This window comes from Eublepharis macularius, chromosome 10 (genome assembly GCF_028583425.1).
Source record: "Eublepharis macularius isolate TG4126 chromosome 10, MPM_Emac_v1.0, whole genome shotgun sequence".
Lineage (NCBI taxonomy): Eukaryota > Metazoa > Chordata > Lepidosauria > Squamata > Eublepharidae > Eublepharis > Eublepharis macularius.
The window spans coordinates 37,652,385-37,676,945 of record NC_072799.1 but is presented as its reverse complement, the minus strand read 5'-3'; the positions used below and the strand labels follow the sequence as shown (position 1 = coordinate 37,676,945).

Here is a 24,561-nt window from a genome sequence, read left to right as displayed (position 1 = left end):
CAGTGAGCCCACGAGCAGTAGAACAAAGCATGTTCATGCTACCACAGACAAACTTCATTATACCTGGATTCAGCCATTGTTAATAGTCTTAAGAAAAAGAGCATGCATGCGCACACATTGTTTACTGGTAAAGTTATATTTTGCCAAATATTGCTATCATTTCCTTTTGAATTTTATCTGTATGTCAGGATTATTTTTAAATTTACAAGGTCAAAGCAAGTTAATGGATCTTGAGGGGCAAAAGAGTTGTCTTAAAACTGTTGGGGCATAATTTTCCTATAGATGACAAAACACAAAAAAGAACATTTAGAACAAAGAAAACAATTTTACTACCGGGTTGATAAAGTGATTGAGACAGAAGAGATTTTGGTATGCAGACGTTGCATCGTATATTTGAATTACATAGCGAGCAATATTAGTGAGTTCTTTTATCAGAATAGAATGGCACTAACCAGTTTGTTGCACATCAAGGACCACTCCGGAAATGCATTATGACTACAGTTTTTAAATGTATTTATATACCTGGAAAAATTCCAGGATATAGTGTCTGAGCGCGTTAGCACTTGATATGCCACACAGATCACGGAATATATTTTCTGCCAGCCATGGCATAGCTCCAGAATATTGCAAGAATGACAATTCCTAGTACATGTACAGAGTCATCTAACCAAAGGTGCCTCCCCCACAGAGACCACCATATTTGCATACCCCCAACGCCCTACTGACGACAACCAGATAAAGTAATCCAGTTTACTATCAAAGGTAGGTCCCTGATTGACTGAAGTTTGCAAGTTAATAAGCTAAGGCTACAGAGCCTTCAACTTCATAGAGCCTATGAATTATCAGAATTATCAGAATTCTAGATCTGGCATGACGTTTTCTCATAATGATGGCACACTGAATAATTTCATTCAGCTATTGATCCAACTAACTTTTCAACCGGCGCAAGAGAAAGAACGAGCCCCATTTGACCATCCCAAGCAGGAACCCTCCTGCACAAGACATAAGGGGATGAGGGTACAGTGAAGCAGGGAATCAAATGAGATCATCTTGCACCAGGGGAAAAACTTGTAGGCTCCAATAGTTATTCAATATGCTATTGTGCTAGAATAATTTGTCATCCGGCTTGAGAAACTGAAAACCATGTTATTTGAACACTAACTTCTAGCATGGCCTAGCTTTGGGAAACAAGGTGGTTTTAAAGAGAAATTAGAGACAAGCAGGAATTTGAATGTAACCCACAGGTTACACAAAATTATTCAGAAGGTGCAAGCTGCCCACTGTATTAATATGCTCTCTTCCTCAAAGACAGAAGCCCTTCCCAGTTAAAATTACTTGAAAAGCTTTGTACACAGCAGCTATTTCTAAAACAAAGTGCTCACCGCCATCAGAGGAAATTAAGACTCACTATTATTCTTAAGAACTGGTTAAGAACAAAATTTGCACTTACTATTATTGGTATGCAAGTAAGAAACTTCACTTTGAGAATGTCAGCATTTCAAGTAACCACAAATTGTATCAAAAACAGAGAGGTTAACAGTCTATAGAAAAGGCAAAAGAACTCCTCTCAACAACTGACATCAGTATCATGGAAATAACGCAATACCAATATCTCCCCCAAGCCCAATAGTGGTTAAAAAGTTTGTGCCACAGAGCTATAATGTTAATCACTTCAAAGCTGTAAATGGAAAGTGGCAAATATCAACTCTGTTATGATGGTTAACCATTCTGAATTTAAATAAAGGAAACGCCCCCAATAAAATAATATTTATCAACAATAGTAAAATAAGATCCATATCTTCCAGTTAAAAGACATTTAAAGTTGATTTTCGGGGAGAAAGTACAAGAGTACAGTCCTTAAAACATTGTTTTCAGAGCATAACCAGGATTTGTCCATTTGTCATGGTGTACAATCTATAACATCAGGGTTCCAAAAAAACAAGAAGTCAAGTTAATGGGAGGAAGTGAACAGCCCTGTTTAGAACATAGGTAGGACATGGCACCTGACTGCATTAAAAATATGAACACATTTATCTTTACAAGAAGCATTCTAAAATTAAATTCTATACAATCCTTTGGCAATCATACTTAGGGCACTCCAGGCACACTTCAGTCGCAATGAAATGGAAAGCATACACTTCAATCTCTCCCAGTGAAATCAACAGGACTCAAATTGCTTAAATCTGGATTGCTGAGTATTTGGAATATCAAGAAGTCTAGATTTCAATTTTCCATTTAACGAACATAGGAACCCAGGGTGGACTGCAACAAGTTTCTTTCATGCCTCCCAATCATTACCACAAATAGGCTTATTTCCTTCATATGAAGGGGAACGAGGTTCAAGGTGTATATAGAATACTGATGAAGGCTGAGAGCCATTACCATCAGCTTCAAGGTCACCAACTTCTTAAAAGACAAAAAAATTAACATACTCAACATGTATCAAATTAAAACCGAGTGGTAAAAAGATTCTATGTTAACTGGAATGTCATTTTTTTTTACTATTAATGCCTATTATCTACTATTGCAATGAGAACTCAAGTTATATTTAATTGGGTTGGGAAGGAATAGTTCCTAGACAAAGCGTGGAGAATAACTGTCAATGTTAAGGAACAATGGCAATAATTGAAAGAGTGAAATTGTGTGTGTATAAATACATACACACATAAAAGAGCATATGAAGCTATAGAACAATGAAGAAACTCATCTCTGATCTCAAGCTTGCTGAATGGAATCAGTCACAAACCTTTAACCTTTACTTTTCTCATCATCAAGTGCCAGATGTTGCTTCTCAAGGAAAATAATGTGCCATACTGGGCTGGTTTTTATCAAGCACAAAACCTGCTTACTAACCAACATCTGGGCTAAGTCACTAAGAAGTATAACCTGAGCAGAATTAAGCCCACCACCCTCACCACCCACTGCAGAAGCTATAGAATTAGGAATGGATTTGGATATGTTCAGCGAGGAGGAAAGCCTCCACGGTGGGCACCTCCCCTTCCTCCCCGGAATCCACCTCTTTCCCCCCGGAAATTAGTTCGATTTCTCTCTCTGCCCCTTTCTCCTCGGCCAGCTGAAGTTCCACCTCTTCCTCCACCCCTTGGTGCTCCACCTCCTCTGTCTTTTGGGGGTGGGGATTTAGGCCGGAGTCTCTCAATCTCTTCTGTACAGCCAGTTAGGTGAGAATTCGGAGCTGCAAAGTAGGACGTGTACGTTTCTACATTGAAGTTACTATTTGTGAGTGTGGGTCCCACAGTTAGCCATCCTAAGGGGGAAAAAACATCAGACAAAAAACAAGTGAGAGATACACACAAGTTTAATAACTTCCATACTGAGTAACTGCCACACAGTCTACACAGGGGCTCTCTCTGGAAACTTTAGCTGGTATGCAACACCGGCCAGTAGGATGATAACAAGAACTAGCCAAAAGCAACACGCAACTCTGGCTCTCAAATAAGTTGCCTTTCAGTTCAATGCTGGGCTGCACAATGCAAAGTACTGGCTTTGACCTTTATATTCAATGAAAGAAGGAGAATTTAATACTCCAAGCCATCCAACACAGGTATCAGTAGCAGAACATTTCCATCTCGTCCCTCTTCTCTAACATACTTTAAAAGGTTAGTATGTAAAATAAATAAATAGAGAATCTGAATAATATCTGAAATGTTTTGCCATGAAAATATTTTTCAGTTTTATTTCAGCTAAGTAATGTGCGGCTTTGAATGTGTGTTTACTGTGGTTAAAAATGCAGACATCTAAAGCAAGAAAGAGGGGACTGTATGGGTGAGTGAAGCATGCTATGACTGGCTCATGGCTATACCCAAGGGGGCAGAGTGAACTGCAAGCTTTTCAAGAGTGTTCTGAGGGAAACAGTTCAATCAATAGATGTCTTTCTGTGGGAGAGGAGAGTATTCTGTGAGGGAAGGGCTGAGGAAAGAAGTCTGTGTGTTTGACTTTGTGGATGAAATCAGCCTAAGTGGCAACTGGGGAAAAATAGGTCTTTGTGACAGTCCTTTTATAAACATCTGAAGATCTGTACCTATCTTGAAGCCATCATGCTTATGAACCATTCTGAAACCAATATGAATTACTCTGAAATTGTTATGCATATGTACTTATAAACTCAATATCTGGTTAAGTAAAACACCGGTTTCATTTAGAACAAAGGATCTCTTTTTTACCTCACAGCCACTCATATAGGCTGAACTTTCATTCTACCATCTATAACTAAGCCTTCCTATAATGTAAGTCAAAATGAGACAGAACTAAGGTGACAGCCCGTAGTGGCAGTGAAAATCTAAGGAACACTAAGAAATGCAGGTCTCAAAAAGGGGCAGAAAGCCACAATATTGATCTCCTCTTTAGTATTAGTATCAGTTTAGTGTTTATGCTTCAATTCTCCATGGATATTCAGCATTACATTCATGTTTCAGCTATCAGAACTCTATATATTTATTTTTGCATTTTCCTCCTTCATAATACCCTTTACACAGTCAATCCTTTCCCTCCCTAAACATTCTTATAAAAATGCTCTCTCTAGTACAAAGACTTTAACATGATGATTAAATTGCATAAGACTAACCTGGTCGGATGGTACTATCCCGTCCAAAAAGATGAAGGCGTCTTCTTCCAAGGCAAAAATGCTCAATAATATGAAATATTTCCACAGGTTTCTCTATGTTGCCAATTTCAGGCTCTTCCGTGATAATTAAATCAATGTCAACATTAGCATGGATAAAATCTCCATCTGTACTGCGGCGGACTGTTCCCTTAATGCCCATAAGGCAATGTTCCTAAAAAGAAAATGCACAGGGGGGAAAAGTGGAGGGAACTTCTGAGATTATAAATATCAAATCCCTATCACAGAGGCAGGTAACCCATATCAAGACAATACAAAAACACAACAACACATGGTCCTGGTACCCCTTTCATTTTACATTACGAAGGGGTAAAGAAATATGACTACATGCAAGTAAATGGAGCACAAGGGGTCTGCACTCAAACAAATGCTGGCTTTGGATATGGGGAGGCATGTAAGGCAATGGAGGTGGAAATTTAACTAGGTTTATCAACAAGATTTTGTCTTTATTTCTGATGACTCAAATATTGATCCCATTAGTGAAATGTATTCACTTCAGTTGTCTATATAGCAGAAGTTATACATTTCACAAGTATTACCTGTAAGCAATAATGCTGCCTGCAAAGATAACCTATGTCTACTGTAGAGTGGAAAACTGTGTCTGTGTATGATAGATCATAAAGTCTGAGTTCTAAACCACTATGAACCCCAACAGAAATATAGGCATCTTCGTGGGGTTACAATCTAGAATGTAGGAACAGCACGGCACAAAATGTCCGTTGCAAGCCACCCGCTCCACCCCCCAATCTGCCATACAAAGAAACGGTCTGTACTCAACTGATACTGGTATAGAATCCCCACCCCAACTTATCTACAGTATAGAGTAAAATAATACTGCATGGTATATTACTTTCCTCCTAGTACAGGGACATTTTTAAAGTTTTGAAAAGTTGCCTTCTTCCACAAGATGAACTGAGTTTGAAAGAAAAACTACTGATTGGAGGTAGTGGTGTTGGGGTGGGAGATACAATGTAGTTCTCCAAAATCACATCTATGATGGATATGGATATCTCCATTGTTAGCTAAGAGCAGATGTCATTTTACCATTCTAATGAGAAGACAAGGCATAAAAAGTAGTAAGGAAGTCTGGTATTCAGTGTAATATTTTTCAGTGTTCCTGGTGACATGTAGAAATGTGTCGCAAAAAGCAGGGCAATGCTTCTTTTGGAGATTCAGGTCATCATCTAGGCATTATAATGGAAGTTCTACAGAAATTCCAATAGTAATACAAATATTTTAAAAAGGCAAACAAGAAGTAAAACTATGAACATTCGATCAAGGTGGTTTCCAGAAAGTGTTTCTAAAGCACAACTGCTTTTAAATAGTAGTTAAGAGGAGTCTGCTAAAAGTTATTTTCCCCAAAATTATGAAAAATAAAAAATCAAGAAAAATGCTACCATAAAGCCACCTAAAATGGCAGCCATGCTAAAAATAGAGCAGTCTATAAGTGAAATGTGCTTTCTTTTTTTAAACTATGCATTTACAGGCATGAACACACATCAGATTTTTTAGCATTAATAACATTTTTAATACTAGAACTCTGATTTCCATCTTGTTTCCTCCAGTTGATGCCAACTTGTTCATCATCTTCTCCCTCTTCCCACAGGCTAGACATGAAGTGGCTTCTCCAAGTCCTAAGTAAAGCTAACTCCTCTTTTTCTAAAAAGATATCCTCTGGTGTAATACTATTCACAATCAGTTTAGCCCTACCTATGTGATTGGCTGCTTACTTTCTCTTATCACTGTCCACACGCCCCCTGGCATCCACTCATTGCCTCTCTGTTCTGTCGTTGCAGCCATATAGCTTCTGGTTAAATGCACAATGGCAAGCAATTTCCAAAAAGTCTGTTTCATACGAATTCTTTCCGTAAACTCAGTCACATTATAGATGTTCACCTTGGTATGCTATGGAATCTCTGCTAACTTGTTTAGCAGATAACTCAAACGACAGTCCGGCTGAACTGACACTCAGACTGCCTTTTCTTTTTCAAAATTAGAGCTGACTACTAGTGGTTAAGAGCCATGCACAAAGGAAGTCTACAGAATTGATGTAAGACTACTTGAGAACTGTACAGGGATTGATCTGCTTCTGAAAGTATGACACCCAAATGGGCAATTCTCCCTGGATCATAAAACGCTGATTTACTGAAGTCACCAGATGGTTTCCACAAAGCTGCAGGCAAGAACGAATAATCATTTCCAGATTTCTTGCAGGAAACTCAAATATGAAAAAAAACTCAAGAAGGAAAAATGACCTCTGGATATGGGGTTGGCTCCAAACAGTTTTTTCACTCCATTTTGTCCAATTACCCTCCTTGCCACAGCCTTTGTCCTCCATGGCTTTTGTGCATGCAAGTGCCAAAATCCCCAGCACAGTCTTTTTTGGAGGTCGAAGGGGAATCCTCCTACTCTTTCCACCAACAGAAAAGCTGGTTGGCGCCTCCAACTCCAGGGCTGCAATTCTCATTCACTTCAATGTAGCTGTCTCTGGGAAACAGTGCTGAGGTTTAAACAGATGAGGCTTAGAGCTACTTCCGTACTTGAGTTTCTAGGTCTATATTCAAAAGACAGCACTGAAGGTTACTAACAGTGAAATCCTAAGCAGAGTTACTCCAGTCTAAGTCCACTGGAATCAATAGGCTTAGACTGGAGTAACTCTGCTTAGGATTTCACTGTAAGTCAGTCACCAATTGAGAAACAGACTAAAGTGGTATAACAAGTAAAGCGCCTACTGGTCAACATCCATTTCTAACATTTCTTGTCAAAACATAAATAAACCTTAGTCACGTACCAATAATGTACAGACTAGTATTTAAGAAAGCATACTAAGGACAATTCTGTATTGTGCTAATATACGTAAACAAGTTTGTTCAATTGTTTCTCTTCCGTGTTCTCCTCTCCCAGCATATCTTGTTGCATTCTCTTTAAAGACCTGCAAACACACCAGAGAACCCTTCTTTCTTTAGCTCTATATGGGGGAAGTCCAGAGAATCACTAGGGGAGTTATAATTACCTTCACCTGCTACTCACTGCTTCAGCCACCTGTCCCATCCCGTTCCTTGTCTCTCTCCTACCCCACCACTGAAAATCCAGTGACCCTCATGAAGTGGGGCAGTGAGCCTTTCCCCTGCAAACTTCCTCTTCCCAAAGCATCAGACTTTTAATACAGTAAAGGTAATTAGGCCCTAAAGCTACTCTTCTGAAACCACTGCTCCAAGTAACACTAATGACATTTTCCAAAGGCAACACATCCTTATATAATTAGCCCTACAAGACATTCTCTTTCCTCCCTTACTGGCCACCCATTCACAACATTATCTCTCAGAACCTGCTCTTCTTCAAAATGATTACCCTAGTTAAAAGCAGAACTGATTCTAAGCAACTGGAGAAGGTCCAATGGGAAGTGCATCTATGTCTCCACAGAAGGTGATACCAATCCCAAAATGCCCTTGGAAAAACAGGAAGGGTGTCCTTGAAGCAGCCTAGCTAGCAAGATGTGTTATTTACAGTTCAATGGGGGGGGGGTCAATGTAGTTGACAAAATGGAAGTCAATCACATTGCACTGTTAACTATAGCAACCGGTTGGCACAAAGAAAATTATACAAGGCATTCTACCCCTTCTCCATCATCTCCCTGAAGGGTGACAGAAGGGTAAAGTATTTCCATGAAGCCTTAACCTATCTGATATGCATTTCAATAAGAATGACTGGATAAAAGCATTTACATGTTCCCTAACAACACTTCATGAAGCTGTTAGTTGCAGGCAAAAGAGATCTAAACATTTACTTGGAACAAAAATCCACAAATGGTAAAAATTAGTTACCCAAGTTAGCTGTTTTCTAAAACCATTATCATATAAACAAATCTTTGAAGAAAGCAAAGAGAAGTGAATTACCCTGCAACTGTTTTTCTGAAAGAACTACCAATAGCAACAGAGAATCTGGTACTTGTTTAGATCAACTGACAAAGTGAAGAAAGAAAGACATTCAGCCCAAGACATACCTTTGTTCGTTGAAACACAGCCTTAGGGTCTAGCGTCTTGGTCTTTCCAGGATTGTTTTTATTGGTTTTAATCCAACAGATATCTTCACATCTTCTATAACCCCATCTCCGCAAGCACTGAAATATTTCAACGCAACAGCATCAAAATAAAGTAAGAACTTTCTAAAAATATATCAAAGTACAGAAACAATGAGTTTCAGTTCTGCCAGACATAAAAACTCTCATCTGTGAATTTTGCTGAAGATCAAATTCAAAATTTCCTAGCTGAACTGAGATTTCAAAAGAGGCTGATAAACAAATCTCCACTATGATATCTCCTAAATATGACATAATATCAAACAGGCAGAACACACACTCAAGCTTTAAATGTGTGCTATCACAGCACAGATACATCAGAACTGCACTGACCACTATTAAGGGTGCCTTTACAATTCCACTACCAGTGCCCACGACTTTCAAGAGAAAAAACAGTAAATTGCCAGCAGGCACTTCCCCCCTATTTTGGAATAAGTTCTAAGCAATTGGTTATCTATAATGTATATTATTTTCAGAATCTGAGTCATTTCAGCTCTGCCTAAATCCACTAACTATAGCAAATGTAAAAGATCATCTTCATTTAAAATAAGGAAGATTGAAAATAACACCATTTTGAACATTCTGAGCATTCTTACCATTCTGCCAAGATCCAGACCCTCCCCAGAACCACACCAAAGGAAGACAAAAGATCGCAGGGAAGCAAGTTCTTCAATGTCTAGCTTCATAATCTACAAGACACACAAACAAATGTTTTAAGAAGATATTTCGTTTAAGTACAGAGCAGAAGAATGAATAGCCATGTCCATCCTGATAACAGTACCCAAGAAATCTTACAAATATACACTTTCTGGTTCTTAACACTTTTCCAAGTAGTTAGATCAGGGGTCCCCAACTTTTTTGAGTATGCAGGCATATGTGGATCTCTGACACAGTGTGGCAGGTATAGCTACAAAATAGCTGCTAAAGTTTACCTTCAGCCACAAAGTGAAGATCCCTGGGCTGCGGAAGCAGCTTCTGCCAAACCAGTATTTTAAAAAGTCTGCACAGCCAATCAAATCTCCAACAGTCAATCAGAAGCCACGCTTGGTAAAAGCCACACTCGCTTTCTAAAAACACCAGGAAAGGTGTAGGTGGGCACAATGGTGCCCATGGGCACCACATTGGGGATCTCTGAGTTAAATGAGTATTTTTACAATGTCACTATCACCTGTCTTCATGTATCTAGCTATCCTTGCCTTAATGAGAAATCAAAATATTTCCAAGGACAGATTTTTTGGGCTATATAAGGCTGGACAATACACGTTCCTTGTTATTTTTGCTAGTGACAAAAAATTATCCAGAAGAAAATATTTAAAGACGTACAATCAAATAGAGCACAGAGTTTCAATAGTTAAAACCAATACAACTTCATTAACTATTCGTGTACTATTCGTGTTCACTTTTATTTATTCCTTCGTTCTCTGGCCTTTATGAAGCAGGCCCTGTGGGCTGACCTGTCCATGCTTCCTGTGGGATTAATCCTGCCACAGGAAGCAAAAGGTGGCAGTGGCTGCTAGTCAGGCACAGCCAACCCTGCCTGCCAGTTCTGATTCCTTTCCTCCTGGGGAGCCCTCCTCCCCCCACCACCGCCACCAATATACCCCAGGCTTGCCCAGCAGGTGATGCTCCTCCTTCTCCCTTTAGGTGGAGTTGCTCCAAGCCAGGATCAATTCTTCCTTCTTCTTTTCACTCTATCATTACCTACTGCTCCCTCCAACTTTACAAAATGCCTAGTGATCACCCATGTTGTTCCCCTGACTTTTTTTTTTCTTCCTGAACCTGGCTTTGTGCTGGCAATATCACAATATTTACTTTAAAAGAACAACATATAGTAGAATCGACCTCAGCTGGGAAATCCATGGAGATTCTGGCAGGGCACAATCTGTAAAATGGAGTGGTGGGTTGGGATGCTCAAAGGGAGTCTGATGTTGTAAAAAAGTGTAACCCACCTTGAGCCTCAGTGAAAAAGGCAGACTATGAATAATGTAAAAATAAATGAATAAATAAATAAGGATTGCGTAGAAGAACTTGGGAAGACAACAGAGACTAAACACAAACATTAGATCAGCCCTAATGTCATCTTTTTGCACTGCCAACTCACTTCATCCCAAGTCCAGCACTTCTCATTAGCTGTGATGCCAGTCTCTCTGTAGTACTCTTCTAGTGGGGGTTCCAGAAGAATCACATCAAACTTGGATTTCAGCTCACGAACATCAAAAGCCTCCAGGTCAGCTTGTAAATACCTATTTATACAAATGAGTAATAAAATGGCTTGGATTAATTAACAAAGTTAATTAAGAGCTCTCACAGTTAAGTGAGAGCTTTTCAGTGTTCCACTGATACAATTTTACATGCTGGGCAAAATGCACACAAATGAATGACTCTAAAGATCCTGTTATTTTCATATACACAGAGAGCGATCTTTTTTCTTTCTCAAGGTACTGTTCTAAGACTGTACCAACAAAAATATATAGAGGTGGGTCCAAACACGCACATCTCCAAACAACAGAAATCTCTGGATCCATCCCATGGTGTTTGGGTGGCTGAAACACTTCAAATTTATAAAACATTCTTGAGAGCAGCTGCCTGCAATACACAGAAATCTTAAAGCAAATCTGACCCCCATTAAAGTTTACTTTGTTTTGAGATCAACATTCACAACAACGTACTTTTTGAAATCCACATTGCTTAAACAATATTTAAAATTCCATTTCCCAATATTTTTAATAATATTTATGTATATAACACCATCACTTTTCAAAATATAAAAAAGGTTGCAACCTGAAACAATGTAAATCAAACAAAAAATGAGAAGAGAGAAGTAAGGCTAATAAGGAGAAAATATGGATTCATTCCACTTTACTCCAAGACATGCTTTGATGTATTTTCCCAGGATCTAGACTGCAATCCTATGAGCACTCTTACAGAAGTAAGACTCACTGAATACCATAAGATTTCTAGCAAGGATTGTTAAATTTTGGAGATGGCAAGGGAGAAACCTTAAGATCAATCGCATTTATTTAATTTTAAAATTAATTTGTACTCCACCTTTCTCCTCAATGAGAACCTAAAGCAGCTTTAACCTCACAACCCTGTGAGATAGGTCAGGCTGAAAGTATGTGATGGGGCCCATGGTCACCCAGTGAGCTTCCATGGCAAAGCAGGAGTCTGAACCAAGGTCTCCCAGACCCTAGTTCAACACTGCAGTAATCCCTACACCACACAATTAAGCCATCAACAATGCAATCCTAAGCAGAGTTACACCCTTCTAAGCTCATTGACTTCAGTGGGCCTAGATGGGTGCAACTCTGCTTAAGGGTTGCACTGCAAATCAAGAAACCAAAATAATGAGGATGCATTCTTTGAAAGTGTACATTAATTTATAAACGCACAAAACCAGAACATACAAAGCCTACACAGCTGCCAAAAGGATCTTGGTTAGCAGACAATTAATGTTAAGCTGGCCTGGAGAAAAGAATCAAGCCCATCAAGTACACTTACATAGGGGGAGTGTTAGATTTAGATATCAGCTCATCCTTCAGCCTGATGAGCTCCCTGAGTTTTGGGTATTCTTCAAACCTGTCAGCTAAGCCTGAAAGGAAAATATGTCACTGTTATTCTCATGACTGACACTTCCATCAATGGTGGACATGGAAAAAGAGACTTCATATTAGATGCACACTTTAGCCCAAACTAACCCTTTTAACAGCAAACTGAACTCAGTGGCAAAATTTAACCAAATACTGAACAGAAATGAGATGCCACCCATGTCTTTAGAAGCCAGCAAGTGCACATTAATATAACACTGTTCAATGTACCATTGCCATATACACTACACAACTGGTAGATCCTGGACTGACACAGCTTTCCTCTGGACAACAATCAATCAATCCTTTAGGAACCCCAACAAGAAAACCTGAAGAAGTACTCAAATGACGTGTTCATGTTATTCTGACATACCCACATCTCTGATAAAGTTCTGAGGTCGGTGTCCAGTATCCACAAAGTGCTGACAGTAATCATTGTGAGGATTTAAACTCTGAGTCCCCTAGAGGAAGGGAAAAACCCAAGAATAAAGATTGGCAACATGAATCACAGATCAATCTCTCCCTCTTTCACATTCTTGATAGTGCATTAACAACACTGAAGCTCCTAACTCTATAGCTAGATTGTCTTACAAACTCTATATTTTTATAACACGGATACCCTAATGCACAGAGCATTTCACTTATGCCTTTTGCAAAAAAAGATATATAGCTTGTACAGGGGTCATTTCCTAGAAAAAGAACTGCAGGAACTCATTAGCGTATCTCATTAGCATATGCCACACCCCCTGACATCACCGGAAGTGTGTCAGAAGGCACCACCCACCCCTCAGGCCCCTTTCCCCAAAAATCTGCAGGTATTTCCTTAAAGCAGAATGAACTCAAAGCAGCTTACCCTCCTCTGGAGAGTCAACCCTGCTTGCACCCACACATGCACTCACTCACTCTCTCTCTCTCTCACACAAGTCACAAATTAAAATAAAGCAGCAGAGCAGAATGAATTCGAAGCAGCTTACGTTCCTTTGGAGCCTAGCCCCACTCGGCTTGCACTCACTCACTCATTTTCTCTCTCTCTCTCTCCCCCTCTCTCTCATGAGTCACAAATGAAAATAAAGCAGCAGAGCACAATGAATTTGAAGCGGCTTATGTTCCTTTGGAGCCCAGCCCCACTCGGAGGAAAAGGAATCACATGGGTGGGGCCAAAACCCATGTGACCTCTTTTCAGATCTACCGGAACGCTGTTCTGGCGCATTCCGCCTCCGAATGAGCCCTGAGCCTGTATATTTGAAATATTGCTTTTATCTTTATCAACGGATAAACAAATATTTTTCAGGGACACTGCCTTTCCAAGTATCAACCTTGCCATCCTTATGCATAATAGGGCCAGTTTTTGTGTGTGTCTGTGTTTGAGTCTGTGTGCGCATGCTGGTCCTATGCCTCAAGAGTAATTCAAATACTATGAATGAGGTCTCTGTGAACAAGCTTTGAGAAATTGAAGAGAAGTGTTTAGGAACTAAATTCTTATTTCCAGTTACTTCAGGTGCAAAAACAACATAATACCAAATGACAATTCCAAAGTAGAGGAATGAGTTACCTTAAGAAATGTGCTGGAATCTTTGTAAATTTCTTCTTCGTAGGGCAGGTTCTCTTCCTCTTGGTGCAGTTCTACTTCATCCTTTGGAATAAAGCATATTTTATACGCATGTAGAGACAGGATGTTTCTCTTCTCATTATCATTCCGCTTCTTAATGAAGAAAGAAGAGGGCTGTCTATGAACATTAGCCTCCTGCAACAGCAGATCATGAGTGGTTCCAGTGCCAGCTTGGGAAAGAAGGAAAAAACTGATGGTGCCAGAAAGGCCCCTCTCTATCATTACTGAATCATATTACCAAGTGTGCTACTTTAAATTGGATACCTTAAAACAAAGATCACAAATTTAAAAGAAATGTTATTTTTAATACATCCCATAAAACATATCACCACTTGCACCTTCTGTAATTTTTAAAAAGGGTTAGTTTTACACGAAGGGAAACAACATTAGCATAACTCGTTAACTGGCATATTATGGCTATGGCCTCTTCATGCTTAATAATGGTTCTCCAACTATAGGCAAGCCACCAGGTTAGGAGGTCACAAGACTCTTGCAACAGGATTGCAGGAAAAAGCATGAGTGTTGAGACCCTAGGAACGTTCCACAGCAGGCAGAGTCAGAAAACAAACCTTTCACTCTCTCAAGAGCTTGTATGCTTTCATGCACCCCAATCAACCCCTTCCCTACAACTAAGCCTCAATACCATTAGCCAGGAGCAAAACGAGAGCATAGGAGCAAGACAAGAAACTCGACTGGGAATGCACCAAGCAGAAACTGGAAGGAGGCATGCAATCTTTTAGATCAGCACCTATTGCAACAGGACAGATATTTACCATCACCTCCTTATGTTCACTATGCTTCACCCCAGTTCAACTGAAACATCTGGGGCAGAGGAGCTTTTCACAAAGCAAGGGAGAATGCCACCATCCACAAAACACATGGCAAGACATGAGGAAAAGGGAAAGAGATCGAGGGGTTGCAGAGTCCCAAGATTTAAGCGAGAAATCATACTTCCAAGGGCATCAAAATCAAAAAGTTTGAGAAACAGTTCTGCTAAGCCCATTCATGGCAATAGTTTAAAAGCCTGCTATAAAACATGTTCATTTGGATTGCCCTTTCCTGCACTTTTTAAAAAGCTCTTCAGTATCTTTTGGAGATGTTACAACCTGAACTGTTCAATAGACCAAACTCCGATGTACCATAGATTTGTATAATATGTATTTGTATAATAATATGAATATACTGACATTTTATTCCCAATCCTTTACCAAATGTATGAAATTTGATTTTTTAAAATTGCTGCCATGCAGTAAGAAAATGTTTACAGCAAGTTATCCACTATAACCAAAATATTTTTTTTTATTTTTTTTGCTCTGCCATGAGTTCGGAATGCACCAGCAGACATGTGGACTTGGGATTTTGTGTTCCAACATACATCACTTTGGAGCTCATCACAATCCACTTGTTTTCACCATCCTGACCAACATCACTATCCAACCAATCACCAATTCATTTGTGAATTAAATAGGATCCATTGCAATACAGATGCCTTTGAAACCCTATCTGCTCATCTCCCACCATTTATTGCCACCCTCTTGCTTAACCACTTACTGAAGCATGAATGGACGTGCTCTCCTGTCCCAAGACATGTTAAATTTATTCAGAAATCTTATCACACAGAGTTGAAACAGATTTGATTTTTTCTCTGAAACTTCACTGCAATAGAGGTAATGGGAACCAGAGCAGTTTGAGCGGAGACTATTGCTCGTGCACACACATTTTTTTAAAGGTTTGGTTTAAACATTTCTTGTCCTTAATCCAGAAACTGCTTTCTGAATTTGGGAGACTTTAGAAAAGCAAATGAAAGCAGAAACGCTGGGAAAGACTTGATTGGAATGACAGAAATGCAGAAACCTCTGGATCTAACAATTGCTTCCTTCACTAACCATGTTTGGCTCTCCTGATTGTTATTTTGTGTGGCAGGCTACATCTGAATAGATTTACATATCATTCATAAAAGTACAATCATGCTTGGAGTACCCACAACTAATCAAAATGCTCAGTATCCGTCTCTTACAAGAAGACAAGGTTCTCTCACTAGAGACACTATTTAAGCCTTCAGAAGTTGGCAATCCAAGCATTATGGAGCAACAGCATTAAAATTATCCTTTCTGTAAATATGGTTATAAAACTATTCTTGAGTCTCATTCCAACAGCATTAAGGAAGAGATTTAAAGAAAGTTATTTATAGATTGTGGACTAAGATGACAGCCTGATTTATTAAAGCCGGCACTGACGAATATCTGAAAAGCCTGTCTTCTTGTAAAGATATGTAAGTAACCTAGACCAATGCATATAGCACATTTTTAGAAATTTCACAGCCATAAATCTGTTTTACCACCACCTTACCTTATATTCTTCTATTTCTTCTTCATCAGCTTCCCCCTCATCTGGAAATTTGCGTTTAGCATTTGGTGCAGAGGTATCATAAGCAGCCCTAGATGTGGGAAATGAACAGATTGAAAAGGTGATTTACCCATTATGACCATCAAGATTGCTTTGCTTTCCATGTCTTTGGAATTGGTCACCTCCATTTTCCTGACATCTCTCTTATTAAATTTTTTTCTGAATTTAATAAAACTGACTAGAGAAAAGCATATCCTCAAAAGACCCTCACACTGGGACAGGTTCTCTCTTCTACTGCCAATGCAAAGTCACCTTGAAATTCTTAAGGGATTAGAAATGTTTGAGAAAAGTTCGATTTGGGTCCAGTGGCACCTTAGAGACCAACAAGATTTTCAGGGTGTAAGCTTTCAAGAGTCAGAACTCCCTTCTTGAGGAAAACACTCTTCTACTACTTGAATTATACTCATTTATTTCTATCAGCTACTGAGAATATCCAGGGGGGAAATGAACTGCACTTCTATTCCCTAAACCACAGCATGGCATTATATTTACACAGAACCTTTCCAGAGCCAGTGTGATATAGTCATTAGAGTATCAGACTAGGATCTGGGAGACTCAGGTTTGAATTCCCTACTCTACCATGAAAGTTTGCTGGGTGACCGTAGGCTAGTGACACATTCTCAGCCTAACCTACCTCACAGGGTTGTTGTGAGGATAAAATAGAGGAGAGAAGAATGATGTAAGCCGTTTTGGCCCCCATTGAGGAGAAAGGAGGACTATAAATGAAGCTAATAAATAATAAATATAAATACATGTTTGTTAACTTCTGCTGTATATCCTGAATAATATTAATATTTTATATGGCAATTCATTATGTTTTAAAATATTAATTTAAAATATGGTATTAAAATGTATAGAAATTCAAACTGCTTTGGGCATAAAAATCGTTATCGTACAAGAGGGCGTTCTGAAATTGTGGTTCAGGACCCAAATGTGGGTCACCACTCTCTTACATGAAGATAGGTGAGTAGCCGTGTTGATCTGCAGTAGAAGGGCACAATTTGGGTCCAGTAACACCTTAAAGGCCAACTAGATTTCCGAGGTATGAGCTTTCGAGAATCAAAGCTCCTTTTGACTCCTGAAAGGTATCTAACGAAGGTAGCTTTGACTCTCAAAAGCTCATCGCCTGGAAATCCAGTTGGTTTTTAAGGGGCTACTGGAACAGAATTTCACTTTCTCACACGTGGTCATAAGGGTAATTATTAAGACATAATTAACTACTGATGTTAACTACATTTGTAATTATCAGATGCTGCGGCTGAGACACCAGGAAAGTATAATTTCCCCAACGGTTTAAAAGAAAACCATTCCAGTAGAGTCTGTTGAAGAACATTAATGTTAAATAAAGTTAAATATTAAGTTATTCTTCCAATATAACCCTCAGCAAAACTGTACCTTTTTAATCCCATGGATTTTAGTGGAATTAAGTGTAGCTCTGATAACATTAATAACATTTGATTTATATACCGCCTTTCAGTTCAACTTAATGTCAACTGAGAGCAGTTTACAAAATGTTATTATTATCCCCACAACAATCATCCTATGAGGTGGGTGGGCTGAGAGAGTTCCTGAGAGCTGTGACTGACCCAAGGTCACCCAGCTGGCTTCAAGTGGAGGAGTGGGGAATCAAACCCTGTTCTCCAGATTAGAGTCCTGCCGCTCTTAACCACTATACCAAACTGGACCTTTGTTTGGGACCACACTGTAAATTGCTTGGAGAGCCTTTTTTAGTTTAAAAATAACTAATATATAAGATCTATAATAAATCATTATCAAAGACTCTAGCGATAGAAATACTATTTTATTATTCAATTATTGGTGTTCATGCTTTCATCCCCCCATTGGCAATCAACAAATCCTTTTGTTGTCTGCTTCATATTGTATCAATGACCTTAAGCTTATTTAGATGGAATTGATTGGAGCAGACTAGGGCTGTGCTATTCGGGTTTTGCTTCGGGTAAAGATACCTGAAGCGGACCCAATTTGGCAAGCTTCAATATTCCCGAAGCGGGGCCAGCATGCTGACCCCACTTCGGAATACCAAAGCAAAGCTTTCCAAAGCATTCGGAAATGCTTCGGAAAGTTTTGGGGCTTGTTTAAAGGGCCCCGCCGCTGCTTGCAAGCAGCAGCGGGGCCCTTTAAACATCAACCTCCCCCCACCTACCATGCGGTGGCTCCGGGCCGGCTCCTCTGCCGCCGCCATGCCGCTGCCCGAGCCTGTGGGGTGGTGGGGAAGGCCGGAGCTGCCTCGTCTGGCCCTTCCTGTCCCTCAAATGGCCGCAGCGCGCTGGTGCCGCAGCGGCCATTTGAGGGGCAGGATGGGCCGGAGGAGGAGGAGAAAGCCCTTCCTGCCCCTCAAATGGCTGCCGTGGCGTCAGCACGCTGCGGCCATTTGAGGGGCAGGAAGGGCCAGAGGAGGCAGCTCCGGCCATCCCCACCACCCTGCAGGCTTGGGTGGTGGCACAGCGGTGGCAGAGGAGCCAGCTGGCTCCAGGCCATGCTGCCTTGTGCTGCCGCCGCCACTGTAGCAGCAGCAGCAGCCCGCCACCCAGCTGATGACCCTCCCACCGCCAGGTAAGTGGGTGGGGGTGGAGGAGTCTCCCCAGGGGGGTGGGGGGTAGAGGGGTTGCCCCAGGGAGGGGGGGAGTTCCCCCCCTCGCTTCAGTATGCTCCAAATCTTCACGGAGCATACCAAAGCGATTCCCGAACCCCGAATCTCAAGCAGCTTGCCGCTTCGGATTTGGGAGTATTCCGAATCAGTTTCCCGCTTCAGGTAAACCCGAAGCAGGAATACCGAATCTCCCCACCCTTGCACAGCCCTAGAGCAGACCAATTAAGTCCTAACTGAGAGTGCTGTTGTAAAGCCAGCAGTAGCAATGGCCAAGTTTGGAGTCAGACTGGACTCATCCCAAGTAGGCCACTTGCTGGTGACAACTCATACCGCAATTAGGGTTATTTATTTGAAACTAAGTAAGTAAAAATGTATGTCTTTGATTTTTTAAAAAGTTTTAAAATAAACAAATAGTATTTTTCAAAGGGAGATGGGCAGGAAAACTTGACATGCACCTTGTGGCATTTATTGATGAAGAGTGTTCATCTAAGCTTACTAGCTGTATGATCAAGGAGGCTTGGGGAGAGCGCTCATTTTATTTGCTCCTAGCAAATCACTTTCTATATTTTCCTCTTGAATTTTAGAGCTGGATTCTGCTTCTAAGAGACAAAAACAAAGTTAAGTTCCTTTGGAAGGCAGCAGTTAGCATTCTCCCCCTGCCAATCCCCTTAAATACTTCCAGCATGAGAATTGTAACATACATCCATTAGTACAAACCTGCATGTTTCTCTTGTTTCAGCAATTTCCCTTTGCTCATCTTTGCTATTTAATACTGCACCGATGCTATCAGCACTTTCAGCTCCCAGCTAAAGAGAAAGCAAAATGAAAAAAGAACAGCTGCAAGTCATAATTATTGTTACCAAAAGAAGCAAAAGCATAACAGTTCCATTGTAACAATGACTTAAAGGCTTTTACCCTCATAAAGCTTTGATTTCTCACAGCCCTGTATCCAAATTAAATACAGCTGATACAATTCCTGTCAAAAAGAAGGTTTTAGGTGATCGGCTGTGCTGATCTGCAGTGGAACAACAGGATTTGAACCCAGAGGCACCTTAGAGACCATCAGGATTCTCAGAGTATGAGCTTTCTTCCGGTATCTCAAGAAGTGCGCTTTGATTAGTGAAAGCTCATACCCTGAAGGTGCCACTGGACTCAAATCCTGCTAGCAAAAAGATTGTTTTAATCAACAGCTCCAGGAGTTCAACTACTCTCGGCCAAGAATTCCAAATAACAACAATACAAACACCTAATTTACATCTCATTTCTATCACCCAAAGCATTTCACATACATTATTTGGACTCATGCCTTGTAGTCAGTGTCCCTTGGATGAGCCAGCTAATAGAATCATAGAATCATAGAGTTGGAAGGGACCATACAGACCATCTAGTCCAACCCCCTGCCCAGTGCAGGATCAGCCTAAAGCATCTCTGACAAGTATTCATCCAGCCTCTTCTTGAAAACTGCCAGTGAGGGGGAGCTCACCACCTCCCTAGGCAGCTGATTCCACTTTTGAAGTACTCTGACCTGGAAAAAGTTTTCCCTAATATCCGGGACCGGGAAAAAGTTTTTCCTAATATCCTTTGTGCATGTAATTTAAGCCCATTGCTTCGGGTTCTACCCTCTGCTGCCAACTGGAACCGCTCCTTGCCCTCCTCCAAATGACAGCCTTTCAAATATTTAAAGAGAGCAATCATGTCCCCCCTCAACCTCCTCTTCTCCAAACTAAACATTCCCAGGACTCTCAGCCTTTCCTCGTAGGGCTCATTCTCCAGACCCCTGATCATCCTCATCGCTCTCCTCTGCACCCTCTCGATTTTGTCCACATCCTTTTTGAAGTGAGGCCTCAAGAACTGCACACAATACTCCAGGTGCGGCCTGACCAACGCAGTATAGAGAGGGGCTATGACCTCCTACAATTTCAGCCCCTTTGATACAACCCAAGATTGAATTAGCCTTTTTTGCCACCGCATCACACTGACTACTCATATTTAGTTTACAGTCCACTCTTACCCAAATAAGTCCCAACCAGCCCCCATTTCCCCCCCATTTCCTTGCTTCAATGATTTCAATTGTATTTTTGCTGGGGTGAGCCACTCTGTGTCCTTTAGGAACACAGAAAATTCTATGTATTGTCGAAGGCTTTCACAGCTGGAGAACGATGGTTGTTGTGGGTTTTCCAGGTTGTATTGCCGTGGTCTTGGCATTGTAGTTCCTGACATTTCGCCAGCAGCTGTGGCTGGCATCTTCAGAGGTGTAGCACCAAAAGACAGAGATCTCTCAGTGTTCAAGAGAGCAATCATGTCCCCCCATGTACCAGAAAATTCTGTATATAGTACAATATAGTACAAACTCTGGTATGATTTCTTTCATACAGCTAATGAAATATTTTAACATGCAGAATACAGCTCTCAGATTAAAAAACTGACTAACATTTATTCCCTTACATGTTTAATCAGAAGAAAATCCCACTGAATTCACTGGGGCTTAATTCAAAGGAAAGGCTGACAGGACTTCAGCCTTCAAACTAACAGAGGTTAGTACAGTTGCTTAACCTCTATTCACCACACTGCTTCTCCAAGTTTATCAGAAGAGCCTTACATGGTTCATTCTCATGGCCACTTTATGAGGATTTATGAAGATGGTAACATGAACATGTTCCCACAGCCTGAGCCTGGTTTACACATTAAGAAAAATGAGGAGGCAGAACCCTAAGGTGGCAGGGCAGACTGCACCTCTTCAGACTGCAGACTGCAGATTTCCAGCTCTGAATGCTCCTTTACATTAAAAAAAACCCCGAAACCTCTATACATAACAAGCAAATTGGAAGGGGGGGGGGGGACTGACTTCCAGTAGGCGGCCGCCTATTAGTTTTTAGCACTCCAAAAGGCCACCTTCCACTCGCAGGGGTTCTGCCTGTTCCTCCATCTCATTCCCCCACACGTGTAAACAACGACTGGACCGCAACAAGACCCAGAGGCGGTTATTCCTCCTCCCTCAACCAAATGGAGACGAGGAAGTTCCGGTCCCCCACCTCCTTCGGCCACAGGGTCTTGAGATGACAAGAGACCCGCAGGAGCCAGCGCCTACCCTCTACCCGCTCTCGGGGGACGGAAGGAGAGTCCCGCTGAGCAACGGGGCCACCCATTCCCGACCAAGCCGAGCAGCCACTACCTGCTGAGCCAGGAGCTGCCGGCGCAACTTCTGCCTCTCTCGAATCTCCTGCAAGCGGCTGTTCATCCTCCACGAACCAACTCGCGGGCTGAGGATTCACCGCCTCGCGGGCGCCTACTAAAAACATCACTTCCGGCTCCCTTCTTGCCAGGACTAGCGACTGAAGAAACTGCGAGCGGCTCTCCGCGAACAGAACGTGTTAAAAACAACAACTCTCTCCTTCCGTAGCTGTGAGCGGCCATTTTTGTTGAGGGAGAGAGCAACGTATACCTTAAGCGATTTTCTTGGGCGTCGGAAGAACTCGTTAGAAACGGTTGTCACGTCAGGAATGAAGCAAGTCTGCCTAAAATTTAAGAGTAGTGTAATGTTTGTTGTTAATAATTCTTAGGTAATTTTGGACAACTTGAAGAGCAATTAATAAACGTTTCAGTCTGTTAACAGCATCTATCTGACTGGGAAATCAGACTATATATCTAATAAGTATATTTAAGTTAAATAAGCAAAACTAAAAAACAACAACCATTTTTTTAAAAAAAGGATAAACGTGGACTTGTACAAATACTGTACATATTAAGACACAACGCATCTTCAGTTATTGTAGTTTTGACCAGGTAGCAAATACAAGATTGCAGTAATGCTAGAAATAAGTTCTTTTGTAGTGTTGCAAAGGGCTTAATATAGTCTTTTATGCTATGCGATGATGAAATCAATGTTCGCTATACTTTGCTCCAGTGATCAGGGAACCTGATCAGCCTGTCCCTGCTGCCGCTCACATGCCGCTCTGGAAATGCAACTTTTGTCCCATTTGCAAATAACAGGTGTGTTGGCAGAAGAATAGGTAGGAACCGAGAGATGATGGCAACCCAGAGAAGCATTCATTGGCAGTATGAAGGCCAGGGAGAAGGTGACTGACCATGGCTGCAAATGCAATCCTAAGAAAATTTAGTAAGGAGTAAGTCCTGTTGAACCCAATAGGATTTACTTCTGAGAATACATGCTTAGGGTTGCACTGTCCTTTTTCACACAGAGAGCGCTTTTGACTTTTGTTTGAATATTTGAGCTCAATCAAACAGCTTCTTTGTCCAGTTCTGCCATGTTTCTTTCTAACAGAAAATACCATATAGTGCCATCAGCCTTTAATTAATGTCTTATGTTTCGTTTGTACCATTTGCTTTTACGCAGTTTCTGGTTATGTAACTACGTCTGTCTTGAAAAGAGCAAGAGTCCAGCAGCATCTATAAGACTAACAAAATTAGTAGTAGGGTATGAGCTTTCTTGAGCCACAGCTCACTTCTTCAGATACAACTAGAAGGTGAGCACATCTGTCCTTATATCTTGGAGATTGGAGTGATTACAGAAGCTGAGTGATAATAGCTGGTGAATGACAAAGGCAGGTATGATTGAATAGGGTGGGATATGTAGAGGGGTAGTGAAAAGCAGACTGAGACTCCCCTCCACTCGCCAAGATATAATGACAGATGGACTCACATTCTAGCTGTATCTGAAGAAGGGAGCTGTGGCTCATGAAAGCTCATACCCTACCCCGTACCAAGATGGAGTGGAGTCCCAGTCTACTAATTTCGTTAATCTTGTAGGTGCTGCTGGACTCTCTCTTTTCCACTGCTACAGACAGACTAACACAGCTACCCATCTTGATAAGCTGTGTGTGTATGGATGTGTTTGAGTTCTGATGGGTATTCTTCACAAGCCATCAAGAAAGCTACAAGAGTGCTGTAGTGATTAGACTGTCATACTAGCATTTGGGAGAACTAGGTTTGAATCCCCACTTTGTCATGGAAGCTTGCCAGATAACCTTGGGCTAGTCACTCTCTCAGCCTGGCCTACTTCACAGGGTTGTTTATAAGCTAAAGTGAAAGTGAGGAAAGCAGTTTTGTTAGCTGCTTTTGGTTCCCACTAGGGAGCAAAGTGGGATATAAAGAAAGAAATCTGTAGCTAGCAAGAAATTATCTTGTTTGGTTCCATCGGTAAAATATTATTTGTCCATTCTAGGCTACTGAGGAAAAAGTAACAAGATCCTTATAAAAGTATTTGTTTTTATGAAGCTGTCCAAACCCAATGTGACAATAAAAATATTTAGTAAAGCCTACATTTTAAAGACTCCATTATTTTAATGGGAGAGCCTGACTCATGTGTAGTAGTAGTAGCAGCAGCAGCAGCATTAGCAGCAGCATTAGCAGCAGCAGCAATTATCCTTGAATTATAAAACATTGTAATTATAATTGCTTGCATTAACAATGCAGTCCTAAGAAGAGTTACTCCAGTCTGAGCCCATTGATTTAAATTGGCTTAGACTGTAGTAACTCTATTTAAGATTGTACTGTAAGTATTGCTGCATATATGCAATCATACAATATTGACCTTTCAGCTATATAAACTGTATAATGCCCTTGTGCGCAAAGAGAGATCCTACAGAGATGCCTAGTAAGCCGAAATTTAAT

The 24,561-nt window shown here is 40.8% G+C and overlaps 1 protein-coding gene across 1 annotated transcript; it reads right to left on the bottom strand.

Moving 5' to 3' along the window:
• Positions 1-1,754: 1,754 nt before the first annotated feature.
• On the bottom strand, positions 1,755-22,198 carry METTL14 (methyltransferase 14, N6-adenosine-methyltransferase subunit). Its single transcript, XM_054990448.1, has 11 exons — positions 22,103-22,198; positions 19,648-19,736; positions 16,263-16,350; positions 13,857-13,937; positions 12,678-12,765; positions 12,219-12,309; positions 10,819-10,960; positions 9,314-9,406; positions 8,643-8,759; positions 4,583-4,793; positions 1,755-3,265 (listed from the first exon to the last, which is right to left on the bottom strand). The coding sequence occupies exons 1-11, from the start codon at positions 22,166-22,168 to the stop codon at positions 2,961-2,963; spliced, it is 1,371 nt and encodes a 456-aa protein (XP_054846423.1). The 5' UTR covers positions 22,169-22,198; the 3' UTR covers positions 1,755-2,960.
• Positions 22,199-24,561: the final 2,363 nt, after the last annotated feature.